Genomic DNA, 15,405 nt, shown 5'->3' on the forward strand with positions numbered 1-15,405 from the left:
GGTTACACAAAGCATAATTTCAGTATTACCAAGGATTGTATTTATCTCTTAAACCCCTTTTTCTCATTATTATACTCATGTAAAAAGTTGGGTGGGCAAGTAAGAAAACTAAAAATTAAATATTTACCCAGTCTTTCCCAAGAGTAAAAGGGCTCTTTATGAGATTTTAGTGTAATTCTGGAAAAAAAAAAAAACTGCAGTGGCAACTCACTATAGTTATTCTATAAATAGTTGCATTATATTCAGATTGTTTTTCTTTCCCATAAAAAGAGCTTGAACCTTGATGGTACAGCAGGAATTTGAGTCTATTCTGGCACTTAACTTTGTAAACTTCAGCAGATTATAATGAAAAACCTTAGGCATAGCAGGGATAGTTTCTTTATTAGGGTTTTTGAGTCCAAAAAGGGAGAAAACCTCCAGAACCACCTGTGCCATGTGAACTTCTTTCACTTCTTAGGAGAACAAGAACACTGTCCATTGTTGTAAGGAAGAATAAGATTTCAGAAAAAAGGCCATGTGAGAACTCGAGAGACGATGGCCATCTACAAGAGAGCTCTCACCAGAAACCAACCTCCATGGCACCTTGATGCCAGGCTTACAGCCTCCAGAACCATGAACAGAGATTTTTTTCAGCCAAGGTGCTGGAGTAGGACTCAGTCTCCTCTCTTGAGCACACCAAAAAAAGTCTACGTCCAGAGACATGAAGACGAAATCAAGAGACGAAAGGACAGGTGCACTCATGGGGTAATCAGATCCCATGCCACCCAGCTGGACAATCCACAGACTGGACAATAATTAAATCACAGAACTTCTCCCACGGGAGTGGAAGCTGAGCCCCATGCCAGGCTCCCCAGCGCAGGAGTCAGTCTTTGGGAGGCGGAGCCTCCAGAGCATTGGGGTTTACAGGCCAGCAGGGCTTAACTGCAGGAGCCTCCCCTTTGCCCCCAGGATGGGGGAAACAGCCTCCACCCTCGGAGGACACACACAGGTGCTCAGGGTGAAAGCTGAGATTCCACACAAACCTGGGCCAGACCTACTTCCTGGTCTTGGAGGGTCTCCTTGGGAGGTGGGGGCAGCTGTGGGTATCTGGCATCATAAAAGCTGGTGGCTGATACAGTGGAGACCTATGTGAATGCTGGGTGGAGTCAGACATTTTGAGTCCTTGGCACTGAGACCCCACCCAACAGCCTGTAAGCTCCAACGCTGGATGCCTCAGGCCAGACAACCAGAGGGGTAGGAAATGGCCCTGTCCATCAGCAGACAGGCTGCCTAGACTTCTTGACTCTCAGCCACCCGTAGACACATCCCTTGACAGAGCTCGGCCCACCAAAGGGCCAAGACCCTGCTGCACACACCAGTGAGGAGGCACGAGACCCTCCCACCCAGAAAACCTACACAGAGCCCTTAGACTAGCCTCACCCACCAGGGCGCAGACGCCAGAAGCAAGGAAAGTACAGTTCTACAGAACTGAGTTTATAACACTGATCAGAGACTATGCTGGGACCAACTGGTCCCTGATCCTCTGCTGGGACACAAAGGACATCCCCTACAGAGGGCCCCTTCTCTAAGATGGAGAAGCATAACTAAGCTCCTATATACATAAAAGTACAAACAGAAATGTAAACAATGAGACAGCAGAGGAATATGTCCCAGACAAAGGAACAAAGGTAAAACCCCCATAGAATAGCTAAGTGGAGATAACCAACCTATCTGAGAAAGAGTGGAGAGTAATCACCGTAAAGAGGATCCAAGAACCTGGAGAAAGAATAAAGACACAGAAGACTTGTAATGAAGAGCTAGAAGATCTAAAGTGCAAACAGATGAACAGTAATCGAAAAATACACTAGAAGAAATCAATAGCAGAATAAATGAGACAAAGAATGGAAGAAACCCCTGGGAAACGCTAAATGCACCAATGTTTGCATTATAGGGGGGTCACAGAAGGAAAAGAGGGAGAGAAAGGGCCTGAGAAAATACTTGAAGTGGTAATAGCTGAAACACAGGAAAGGAAATAGTCACCCAGCACAGAGAGTCCCATAGAGGATAAGCCCAAGGAGGAACACGCTGAGACACACAGTACTCAGACTGACCAAAAAAAAAGACAAAAAGAAATATTAAAAGCAACAAGGGGAAGAGCAACAAATAACCTACAACCAAGAATACTCTTGTTCAGATTTGACAGAGAAACAGAAAGCTTTATACACAAGCAAAAGCTAAGAATTGAGTACCATCAAACCATCTCTACAGCAAAAGCCAAAGGAAGTGGAAAAGCCCAAAACACTAGAAACAAAATTACCAATGGGAAAGCTCACTGGTAAAGGCAGACTTCAAAATACAGAGCAAATATTAACAGACATAAAAGGAGAAATGGACAGTAACACAATAATACTGGGGGGACTTGAACACCCCACTTACCTAAATGGGCAGATCGTCTATCCAGACAGAAAATTAGTAAGGAAACAGGCCTTGAATGACATGATAGCTTAGATAGGCTTAATTGATATTTATAGGATATTCCATCCGTAAGCAGGAGAATACACTTTCTTCTCAAGTGCACACAGAACATTCTCCACAATAGATCACATCTTGGATCACAAATCAAGCCTCGGTAAATTTAAGAAAATTGAAATCCTAATCAAGAATCTTTCCCACCCTCAATGCTATGAGATTAGAAATCAGCTACAAGAAAAAAACTGCAAAACACACAAATGTGGACGAAAAAAATGAATCTATGTATATATTTTGTGTTACAGATGAAAAACAACAATTATAGTTCTCATGGTATCAAGTTTTCCCAGTAATTATGAAATAAGTATTTTCATGTCAACTAGATAAGTATTGTTATCCTCTTTCAAGATGAGATTACCAAGGCCCTCTGAGGATCAATAGCTTCACCACAAAGCTCCTTAGCTACTGAGCCACCTCATGAACCCACGTCTGTCTCTGCAGCCTGTGGTCTTTTCCTGGCTTTCTCATCCAGGCTTACATATCAGAGCCACCTTAGGTTATCTGCTAAATATGTATCTCTGCCAGTTGGGACTCATGTCTTACAAAATGTGTTACATTGATTCTAATGTACATCGATTATTCATAATATCCTGTTTTCTTAAATGGGCTCACCTTTATCATTATGTGTAAACTGTAAATACAACCCAGAGCTGTTGAGTATTTTTTCATAAATATATTAAATCAAACTTGGTTCACAGTTAAGTATTTATTAAGCAAACCACTTTCGATTAATTTACATGATATCTGTGCATTGGAAATAAACTACTATTCACGTGTGACATAATTAAGTTCCTACTCACTGAATTATTCCACCTGGACTATGTGTTATTTACAGTGAATTATATTGATGCCAACATGATTTTTAGATCAGCATAAGGTACCAATACAGATTTCACATTCAGGTAGAAATGACAATAGATTATCGATAAGTGCGGTTCTTAGTTGAGCTTATACAAGCATAGCTGTGTGTTCTCAACAAAGCAGAGCTTAAAACTGAAGCTGAGTATGTGATGGGACCAGAGTCAGGAGGTTTACAGAGAGCTGTCTGCTGTCGTCTCTGTAAAGGAGAAATGGACGAGGACCGGAATCCCAGTGCACAGCATGTATTCTTTCAGGTTCTTTACAAAACGGTTCTCCACTTTAGGACCATCTGGAGGCTTTTAGAAGTACTGACACCTCAGTGCCACCCCAGACCAGCTGAATCAGAATACCTAGGGGTGAGTCTGACTGTTGAAGGGAGGCTTGGCACATAGTACCACCTAAAGCAGGAAGACAACATCGCATGCTTCTCTGAAATCGATATGTCATGTTCCGAGTGTTGCAGGGGTGGCATGGGTAGAAGCCATGCAGGCTTGCGGGGATCAAAATGTGAACGAGTCAGCTAATGAATTCATGGATTCGTTTGTAGCAGTTCTAACTTGGGGGCAGAAACTTGGGCTTAACACTGGTCTGCTCTTTTGACACTTAGTGTTGGCAAGGCTTGTCCAGTAGTTGGTCATTCTGAGGAGCTGCTCTTCCGCAAATTTGGATAAAGTCTCAGTGCCCTCAAAGTCCATGGTCTTTCTTTGACTGCTGGACAGTTAGTGTGATTCCTCATTTTCAGGCAGAATAAGCGAAGTTATTCCTTGTGCTCCAAGTTTTGCCAGCTCAGCTTTGGGGAAATCTTCTTATCTCTGAATGTAATTCACAAAATATGTCCAACAATTGTGTTTGAGACATACAGACTCAAAAGTAATTTCCCAGAATCATTAAGACCTTTAAGAATGAAGAAGAGGTTTTCTTACATTGTTTTCTGTGAAGAATAAAGTTAAATACCTTTCATTTTATGTTTACTTGGGGAGGAAAGTGTTTCTTGAGGTAGGACTTACCAATAACTTTCTAATCCCAATAGAGTAAATAAGAAAAACTTTTTGACTCATGGAAATTTGGTCATGAGTCACTTTAACAGTTAAAGTACCAATTTCTGCTTTTAATGATTCTAGTAGTTCTCTGAAATGAAGGAATATAAGACAGATATATGAAACATGTATATTCCTATATTTATATATGTGTTATTTTTAAAATTTTCAAAGCTGGAAGGAACATAAATTTTTTTCTTTAATTCTACGTAGGCTAGTTAAAAATGCAAATAAAACAGTAGTTTCCATATAGAATGTGCCAAGGTGAAGGTATTCCTAGGTATTCAGTGAACTGACAGAATTCTATAAACTATGTAAAATATCAAAACAGTTCATTTTTCTCTCTGAAATATATGTTAGCTGCTTGTTCCTTAGGTTTTTAGAAGATTCATACATATAAGAACAGACATTTATAAATTTATGTGGTTTGGTAAATACTAAACATCAAAATCAAATAGAAACCTACACAGTCAAATGTGTAGCCTCAATGCAGAGTTTGTTTTTCTCTGAGTGTTTCAGCTTGATCTGGCATTGGGATTTGATTTCGCAGCTGTTACTAGAATGGTTCCTCACAGGTTTGTTTCAACTTCCATGAACACGGGGCTAAGAACAGAAGCAGTGCTTTGCTGCTCAAAGCAGCCGCAATGACATCCTCTCAAAAGAACCCCTTAGCTTTTAAGTTAGTAACTTACCTGTAGCAACTGTGGGCCAACCTGAAATCGCCACTGATTCATTTAAATAGCAGTGTCACTGCCAAACATAGCCAAGTGACAGTTACATGCTTAGTGGCCTCAAAATAAGGAGAGCAAAATAAGCATTTTCACATGGACATAAAATTTCAGAAACCCCTCGTAACACTCATCTTTAAAGATAACAAGCACTAGCTTTTTAGCATTTATGATATCTGATAATCCAGTGGAGATGGGGTGTGGGGCCTGCATCCAGCTTATGTCTTACAGGTTTCCATCCTTCACAGGTGGGTGTCGGTGAATGTAGTGTGTTCCTTAGTCACAGAGCTGAAACCCTTGATGGCATTCATCAGGTCCTCTTCATCCACATACTGAAAAGACACCAGTCATCACTGGTTAGGATATTTGCTGGCAACAGTGTTATACAAAATGTATATCTTTTGAGCATTAAAAGGTTAAGACGTGGCACAGTGTAAGCCTCAGTTTTCTCATCCGAAAGTGGGGAGGTTTCATATGATTCAGTCCAGAATTTAAGCAGAAGAGCCAGAATGCAAGCTGTTGTGCTTCATTTGTATCCGATCTTCCTGTATTTTTTTTTTTAATTGAATAGGGCTAGGAATACGGATTATGTTATACGGAACAGATAATTTGCCACATATGGATATCTTAAAAAGCTTTCACTGAATTGCTTTGCATGCTGCCTATTACTAGTATGGTCAAAAGTAAGCAAAAATGTCAGCATAGTACAATAGTGAAGAATGGGGGCGCTGTAATCAGTGCTTTTAAGATCCCCAGTTCCGAAACAATTACTATTAGATGTGTGTCGTTGGGTAAGAGCACACATGCATCTAGCCTTCAGTGTAATATATTGAACTATATGAAATTGCCATTTTGTATGTCAAATATGATCAATTAACAATTCTTTGTTTCAACCTAATATAATTATTCCTGACATAGAAATGTCATATCTGAAATGGAGTCATAGAATTCAGTAGTCATCACAACTTCAAACAGGCCCATGATTTTAAAGTCCTTATTATATATCATCATCCTAACAAACCAGAAGGACTGTCAATTTTATTTTGTGTGTATGTGTGATTGAAATCTGGAGCCATGAAAGTTTATTTCTTGCCATTAGTTAAGGAAGTCTTCATGAAAATCATCAACTTTTCAGTGAAGGAAAAGTGAGAATTAGGGGGAGAGAGAGGTGAGTGAGAGTTCAAATGTAGAACCGGAGCTAGGGACTCAAAAAAGTATTAGATAATGATGAGGTTAACTTTTAAAATTATGAAATTATGAAAAGTGAGGTTCATACATACCAACACTCATATTTATCCTGATTTTCTGAGTTTTTTGAAGAGAAACTATAGATCCTATTGAGAGACTTTTTCTCCTCTAACCATAAATCAGAAGGAAAATACGTATCTTTTTTTTTTTTACTTTAGTAAAATAGGTTCTTGTACTTTATGCCTCATTTAGGCATGTTCCAGTGTTTTCAGTCATGTCCTGTCCAAGTTAATGAAGTAGAACCTGTTCATCTCTTCACTTACATATGAATGTATTTTTTGAGTCTCTATTGTGTGCCAAAAGAATAAAACAGTTTCTACCCCACTACTCAGGCAGGTAAACATGTCGTTACAAAATAATTGGGTAAGTGGTGAGAGGGATGAAGTGAGTGTTCTGGAGATGATTGTTCTGCGGGGTACAGGAAACCGTGCCACCTGTTTATCAACATACTTGTGTTTAACAAAAGCTCTAGATGAGGAAATGACTCACCAGTCCGCTGTCATGACCCATGATGGTTTCCCACAGTGAGTCATCTATCAAGACCTTCTTGTCTTGAATGTCCATGAGTTGACTGACACTCCGGTGGAGAGAGCCTTGGGAATAGGTCTGACTGCCGTGACTCTGACCTGGGATGCGCAGAACAGACAGGCTTCGGTTGCTCCTAATGCTCACAGGTGTCCCAGACCGGGGGATTTTGGTATCAGCTAAGCCCTGAAGGGAAAGTTGCTGTTAGTGACTAAAGTCTAAAAAAAATGGGCTTTAAGCAAGATAAAAAATCATATGTCACACATTGTCAATGAAGGGAACACCGTCCCCATATCCTACAAAATTGAGTAAATCAGGAATACTGTAGCTGACAACTTCCTGGTAAAGTGAGATAATAAGCTAATGGTCTCATTAGATAGCCAGTGTCCTTGGTGCCTCCAAGAGCTCATGTACTGGCTGGGGCACTGGCTATGTTTCCCTGTGTACAGGGCTGCTGCATAGCAAAGCAGTAGAGTGGGGCTGAGGGGTAGCAAGATAAGCTCTTCAGGGCCGTCAGCACAGAGCCTCCTCAACAACTTCCCTTCCCCAGAGGAAAGAGCAGTTTCTCTCATGGTCACTCACTAAGTGAGCAGTTGTATTTCACTGTAAAATTCCTGGATTCATGTACAGAACTTGACTCCTCCCTCACTCTCTTCTCACCTCACCTTGTTCCCCTTGTTGCAAAGCCTCCAAAATAAAGAGGTCCCAAAACACATCAGAAAGAAAAGCACTCTAGGATTAGGTTCTAGAATGTACCATTAAGAAATGTAGCCGCTCTAAACATCTGAGGGTTCTGATTGAGCTGATTTAACCAAACTGGCTTATCATCATGCAGTTGACACACCATGCAGAGATCATGCATTATGCAGCACACAGAGGTACCTCAAAGTGCACAGTGTAACTTTTTAGGGTAACATTGCTTGACACATCAGATACATCAGCCACAGAGTCAAACTGAAAACAAAAGTGGAGTATCAGTCTGTGGAACATTTAAAAACAAATTCTGTGGAAGGAAGAATCAAGATGGGGTAATAAAAAGGACTTTGGGTCTCACCTCCTCCTACAAATGCATCAGAAATACATCTACATGTGGATGGATTCTCACGTGATACTGAATGATGCCAGTAGATATCATACACCCAGAAGTTCAAGAAAGAACTCCATATAACCAAGGGAAAAAGGAATCTGGATGGGACCTGGTCCCGGGGAAGGAGCTGTGGAAGAGGAAACTTCCTGCGCTCTGGGAAGCCCCTTCACTGCCAAGAGGTCAGTCTGGACAGAAAGCGGTCTTCAGAGACTTGGAAGAGAGTATACTGACTGGTGCTCTGGCTATGGTGGGAGCAGGCAGAAGACAGAGACCAGCAAAGAGGATTGGTGCTATCTTGCTGCAGTATGCAGCCCAAGATGCACACCTGCCTGTACATGCAGGGGCTGGGTCCTGAAACTCGGGGTTCAGGACAGGCCCAGGGAGAGCACAGGTTGGCTATACAGAGACAGCTTGAAGGGGCTAAAGTGTGACTGCAGAAAAAGCCCAGGCCCACCCCAGCAGCAAAGTACCATTGCTAAAGGGCATGTGGAGGGGTGGGTGTGGGCTGCCATAATAGCCTCTTTCATCAAGCTGCCTCTAAGGGCTCTGGGAGCAGGCCAGTATGTGTTTCCACACCTGACACCAGTCTGGCCTCAGCAGCTATGGGCTTTGTGGCATGTACACGCAGAGGAGGGGCTGGGAGGCTTCCACAGCTCCCATGATGGCTCCAGGTATGTGACCACTGCGGTCCCAACTTCAGTGAGTGGGCACCTAAGGATCTGTGCTGGTGGCCTTGTAACCACAGCGCCTGAGGGGCACCAGGGCCAAATGACTCCATTCCCAGTGGAGGCGGTGCCAAGGGTATTGCCATCAGTTCATTCTGTGAGCCTGTACAGGTGACACCACAGGATGCACCCCACAGTAGACAGCTCCAGGGAGGGAATACCCCAGCCAAACGACCTCTCCCAGCAGGAGCTCTCCAGTTCTGTCTACCTCTCACTGAAGCTCAGAAGTGGAACTGAGGGCTTCTACTCCAACAACTCAGGAGCAGGCCCTGCCCCTGACATGCAGCGACAACACAGAGCAAAGAAGAGGCCCACTAAATGTTTGAAGGCAGGATTAGAACAAAAAATGTTTACAGGTTGTAAGGAAACACAAAAGATGCTGAATAGCCAAAGCAATCTTGAGAAAGAAAACTGAAGCTGAAGGAATCAGACTCCCTGACTTCAGACTATACTACAGAACTACAGTAATCAAGAGGATGGTACTAAACAAAAACAAATAGAGATCAATGGAAGAGCATAAAAAGTTCAGAAATAACAACACCCAGGCACCTGTGGTCCCCTAGTCTGTGGCAAAGGAGGCAAGAATATACAGTGGAGAAAAGAGTTTCTTCAATAAGTGGTGCTGGGAAAACTGGACAGCTTCAAGTAAAAGGATGAAATTAGAACACTCTCCTGAGACCACACCCTAAAATAAATGGATTAAAGACCTAAATGTAAGACCAGACACTATAAAAGAGAACAGGAAAAACACTTGCTGACATAAAGCACAGGAAGATCTTTTCTGACCCACCTCTTAGAGTGATGAAAACAAAAAGAATAGACAATAAAAGATACTCCTTACAAATGGCTTCACAGGCAAATTCTACCAAACATACAAAGAAAAATTTTAAACACTGATCCTTCTCTAACTCTTCCAAAAAGACTGAAGAGAAGGGAACACTCCCAGAGACATTGAATTAAACCACCATCACCCTGATACCAAAACCAGAAAAAGACACCACCAAAAAGAAAATTACAGGCCAATATCATTGGTGAATATAGATGCAAAAATTCTCAAGAAAATATTAGCAAACAGAATCCAACAATACATAAAAAAGATCAAACACCATGAACAACTTGGATCCATACTAGGGTCACAAGGATGGTTCAACATATGTGAATCAATCAAGATAATACACCACATCAGAGAAGACAAACACCACATGGTCATATTAATGGGTATAGAAAAATCATTTGATAAAAGTTACCCATTTATGATGAAAAAACTCTAGAAAGTGGGCATAGAGGGAACCAGTCTCAACATAATGGGGCCATATATGACAAATCCATAGCAAACATCTTGCTCAGTGGTGAAAAACAAAGCATTTCTTCTAAGATCAGGAAAAGACAAGGATGTCCAATCTCACCACTATTATTGACCGTATTTTTGAAAGTCCTAGTCAGATCAATCAGAAGAAAAATGAAGAGAATCCAAATCAGAAAAGAGGCAAAACTGCCACTGTTTGCAAATGACATCATTCTATACGTAGAAAATTCAAAAGTTGCCAGGAAACTTAGAACCTATTAATGAATTTGATAGAGTTCCAGGATACAAAATACATAGAAATCTCTTGCATTCCTATACACTAACAATGAAAGATTGGAGAGAGAAATTCAAGAAACAATCCCATTTACGACTGCATCAAAAAGAATAAATTCCCAGAAATAAATAATGGACCTGTACTCAGAAAACCATTTAAGATACTGATGAAAGAAAGATGACAGAAACAGATGGAGAGATACAGCATATCCTTGGCTTAGAAGAACCAATATTGTGAAAATGACTATACAACCCAAAGAAAGTCTACAGATGTAATGCAATCCCTACCAAACTACCAATGGCATTTTTCAAAGAACTAGAACAAAAAAATTTATATAGAAACACAAAAGATCCTGAATAGCCAAAGCATCTTGAGAAAGAAAGATGGAGCTGGAGGAATCAGGATCTCTGACTTTACACAATACTATAAAACTACAGTAGTCACAACTGTACAGTTCTGGCACAAAAACAGAAATATGGATTAATGGTACAGGATAGAGCCTATAAATAAACCTATCATCTCCTACCTATGAAGAGAGGCAAGAATATACCAAAAGATGAGAAAAGATGGTTTCTTCAATAAGTGGTGCTGGGAAAAAAATGGGCAGCTACAAGTGAAAGAATGAAATTAGGACAATTCCCAAGACCATACATGAAAAAAACTCAAAATGGATTAAAGACCTAAGTGTAAGTCCAGACACTATAAAACTCTTCTTGGGAAGTATAGACAGGACATTCTTTGAGATAAGCAAGAATCTTTTCATATATGCAGCAGATATTTTCACATATACCTCCCAGAGTATGGTAAATAAAAACAAACGAGATGTAATTAAACTAAGTTTTGCACAGCAAAGGAAACCACTGAAATTAAAAAGACAAACCACAGAATGGGAAAAAGAAATATTTGCAAACCATGTGACCAGAAAGGGATTAATCTCCAAAGGGTATGAACAGCTCATACAGCTCAATAAAAAAATAAAAACAATCAAAATATGGGCAGAATATCCAAACAGACATGTCTGTACAGGAGACATCCAGGTGACAAAAAAAAAAAAAAAAACAGATGAAGAGATGCTCGGTATCACTAATTATTAGACAAATGCAAATAAAAACTACAATGAAGTATCACCTCGCGGCTGTCTGGCCATCATCAAAAAGTCTGTGACCAGTAAATGCTTGAGAGGTTGTGGAGAAAGGGGAACCCTCCTACCCCTGTTGGTGGGAATGCAAATTGGTACAGCCACTATGGAGAACAGGATGGAGGTTCCTTAAGAAACTAGAACTACCATATGATCCAGCATTCACACACCTGGGCATATATTCAGAGAAAACCATACCAGGAAAAAGTCAATGCAGACCAGCGTTCACTGCAGCACTATTTACAACAGCCAGGACATGGAAGCAATCTGAATGTCCATCAACAGATGCGGTATATATACATGATGGAATATTACTCAGCCATTAAAGAAGGAAACAATGCCATCTAAAGGAACATGGATGGACTTAGAAATCATTATACTAAGGGAAGTAAGCCCAACAGACAAAGGCAAATGTCATATGATACCACTTATATGTGAAATCTAAACATGATACAAATGAATTTAAAAAACAGAAACACACTCACAGACTTAGGAAATAAACTTATGGTTACAAAGGGGAAAGTTATGGGTAGGAATGAATTAGAAGGTTGTGATTAACATATATACACTACTGTGTATAAACATAATCAACCAGAATCTAATATATAGCACAAGGAACTCAATGTAATACTCCGTAATAACCTATTTGAGAAGAGAATCTGAAACTGCATTAATGTATGTACTGTTTTTCAGTCACCCAGTCGTAGCTGACTCTGTGACCCCATGAACTGTAGCATGCCAGGCATCCCTGTTCCTCACCATTTCCTGAAGTTTGCCCAAGTTCATGTCCATTGCATCGGTGATGCCATCCAACCATCTCACTGACACTCTCTTCTTCTATCCTCAATGTTTCCCAGTATCAGGAACTTTTCCAATGAGTTGGCTGTTCGCATTAGGTGACCAAAATATCAGCTTCAGCATCAGCCCTTCCAATGAATATTCAGGGTTGATTTCCTTTAAAATTGACTGGTTTGATCTCCAAGGGACTCTCAGGAGTCTTCTCCAGTCCTCTCTAGTTCAAAGGCATCAATTCTTTGGTGCTCTGCCCTTTTTACAGTCCAGCTCTCACAACTGTATGTGACCACTGGGAAGAACATAGTCTTGACTATTCAGACCTTTGTCACACAGTGATGTCTCTGTTTTTCAACACACTGGCTAGGTTTGTCTTAACTTTCTTACCAAGAAACAATCATCGGATTTCATGGCTGCAGTCACCATCTTCAGTGATTTTAGAGCCTAAGAAGAGGCAATCTGTCACTGCTTCCACCTTTTTCCCTTCTATTTGCCACGAAGTAATGGGATTGGATGTCATGATCTGTTTTTTTTTTTTTTTTTTAAGTCAGCTTTTTCACTCCCCTCCTTCATGCCCATCAAGAGGTTCTTTAGTTCCTCTTTGCTTTCTGCCATTAGAGTGGTATCATCTGAGGTTTAATGTTTCTCCCACCTATCTTGATTCCAGCTTGTAACTCATCCAGCCTGGCATTTCTCATGATGTGCTCAGTGTATAAATTAAACAGGGTGACAACAGATAGCCCTGTCATACTTCTTTCTCAATCCTGAACCAACCAGTTGTTACATATAGGGTTCTAACAGTTGCTTCTTGACTTGCATACAGGTTTCTCAGGAGACAGGTAAGATGGCCTGGTATTCCCATCTCTCTAAGAGCTTTCCACAGTTTGTTATGATCCACACAGTCAGAGGCTTTAGTGTAGTTGATGAAACAGAGGTAGATGTCTTTCAGGAATTCCCTTGCTTTCTCTGTGATCCATGAATGTTGACAATATGTACTATGTATAACTAAATCACTTTGCTGTATAGCTGAAACACATCAATGTAAATCAACTATAGTTCAGTATAAAATAAACTATTTTAAGATAAATAAGGAAAATAAAAACTTTTCTGTGAAAGACACAAAAAAAATTTAAAAATGCATTGAGGCAAATGATAATGAAAACAACCATACAAAATCTGAGCAATGCAGCAAAAGCAGTTCTGATGAGACAGAAGTTCACAGCTATATAGAATTTAAGAACAAGAAAACTCTCTAATAGACACACCATCTGAAAGAGTTAGGAAAGGAAGAAACAAAACCTAAAGTCAGCAGAAACAAGCAGATAAGATCAGATAGGAAATAAATTAGAGATTTTAAAGTTATAGAAAAAGATGCAATGAAAGTAAATAAGAAAAGGAAGAGCAGAATTGATAACTGACACCACAGAAATGAAAAAAGAAAACTGTGAAGAATTATTTTGTCAACAAATTCAACAAAGTAAAAGAAACAGACAAGTTTTGAGAAACACAGTGTATCAAAACTGAAGTAAGAAATAGATTACCTGAACAGACCAATCACTAGAAGTGGAACAGAATCTGTAATTTAAATAAAACTTACAAACAAAACTCCAGGGCCAGATGTTTTCTCAGGCAAATTTACCAAACATACAAAGAATAACATTGATCCTTCCCAAACTCTTCCAAAAGACTAAAGAGGAGGGAACACTCCCAAAGGCATTCCATGGTGATACCAACCCTGATACCACAAACAGTGAAAGTGCAAGTGAAAGTCGCTCAGCCATGTCTGACTCTTTGCGACCCCATGGACTATACAGTCCATGGAATTCTCCAGGTCAGAATACTGGAGTGGGTAGCCTTTCCCTTCTCCAGGGGATCTTCTCAACCCAGGGATCAAACCCAGGTCTCCTGCATTGCAGGCAGATTTTTTACCAGCTGAGCCACAAGCGAAGCCCAAGAATACTGGAGTGGATAACCTATCCCTTCTCCAGTGTATCTTCCTGACCCAGGAATTGAACCAGGGTCTCCTGCATTGCCAATGGATTTTTTTCACCAACTGAGCTATCATGGAAGCCCCACCACAACTAAAGTCACTACCAGAAAAGATATTTATAGGTCAATATCACTGATGAATACAGAAAAATTCTCAACAAATATCAGCAAACCAAATCCAACAATACATAAAGATATCATATACCATGGATAACTTTGATTCATCCCAGGGTCACAAGTATGGTCCAAGAAGTGTAAATCAATGAAATATGACACATCAAAAAAGACAAACACCACATGATCTTCTCAATAGAAATAGAAAAAGCATTTGATAAAATTCATCACCTATTTAGGATAAAAAATCTCCCCAGAAAGTGTGCATAGAGGGAACCAATATCAACATAATAAGGCCATATTTGGCAAACACTCAGCAAATACAATTTTCAATGGTGAAAAACTAAAAGCATTTCCTCTAACTTCAGGAAAAGACAAGGATGTCCACTCTTGCCACCATTATTCAACATACTTTTGAAAGTCCTAGCATGGCAATCAGAGAAGAAAAAGAAAAAGAATCATAATTTGAAAAGAAGAAGTAAAACTCACTGTTTGCAAATGATATGATACTATATGTACAGAATTCTAAAGATGCCGTCAGAAACTTTTTGAAGGCCATCAGTGAATTTGGTAAAGGGACAGGATACAAAATTAATACACAGAAATCTCTTGCCTTCCTATACACTAACAATGAATGATCAGAAAGAGAAATTCAGGAAAGAATCCCATTTACCACTGCCTCAAAAAGAATAAAATAACTATGAATAAACTTATCTAAGGAAGCAAGAGACTCATACTCAGAAAACTGTAAGATTTTGATGAAATCAAGGATGGCACAAAGATATGGAGAGATATAGCATAGCACTGGATTAGAAGAATCAATATTATGAAAATGACTATAATACCCAAAGCAATCTATAGATGCAATGTAATTCCTATCAAATTATCAATGGCATTTTTCACAGAATTAAAACCAAAAGACCCCAAATAGCCAAAGTAACGTAAGAAAGAAAAATGGAGCTGGAGAAATCAGGCTACCTGAATTTACACTATACTATAAAAACTACAGTAAACAAAACAGTGCTGTATTGGAACAAAAACAGAAATGTATATCAATGGTACAGGATTGAAAG

General features: G+C 39.9%; 1 protein-coding gene across 1 annotated transcript in view; it reads right to left on the minus strand.

Annotated features, from left to right (window-relative positions):
• Positions 1-5,376: 5,376 nt before the first annotated feature.
• The window catches only part of USH2A (usherin), a 930,103-nt gene continuing 920,074 nt past the window's right edge, over positions 5,377-15,405 (minus strand). Inside the window, exons 70-71 of the mRNA XM_068986285.1 lie at positions 6,872-7,093; positions 5,377-5,466 (exon numbers count right to left, since the gene is read on the minus strand). Coding sequence (XP_068842386.1) covers positions 5,377-5,466; positions 6,872-7,093 — 312 coding nt within the window. The remainder of the gene's footprint in view (positions 5,467-6,871; positions 7,094-15,405) is intronic.

Source organism: Capricornis sumatraensis, chromosome 14 (genome assembly GCF_032405125.1).
Source record: "Capricornis sumatraensis isolate serow.1 chromosome 14, serow.2, whole genome shotgun sequence".
In the NCBI taxonomy this organism is placed as follows: domain Eukaryota; kingdom Metazoa; phylum Chordata; class Mammalia; order Artiodactyla; family Bovidae; genus Capricornis; species Capricornis sumatraensis.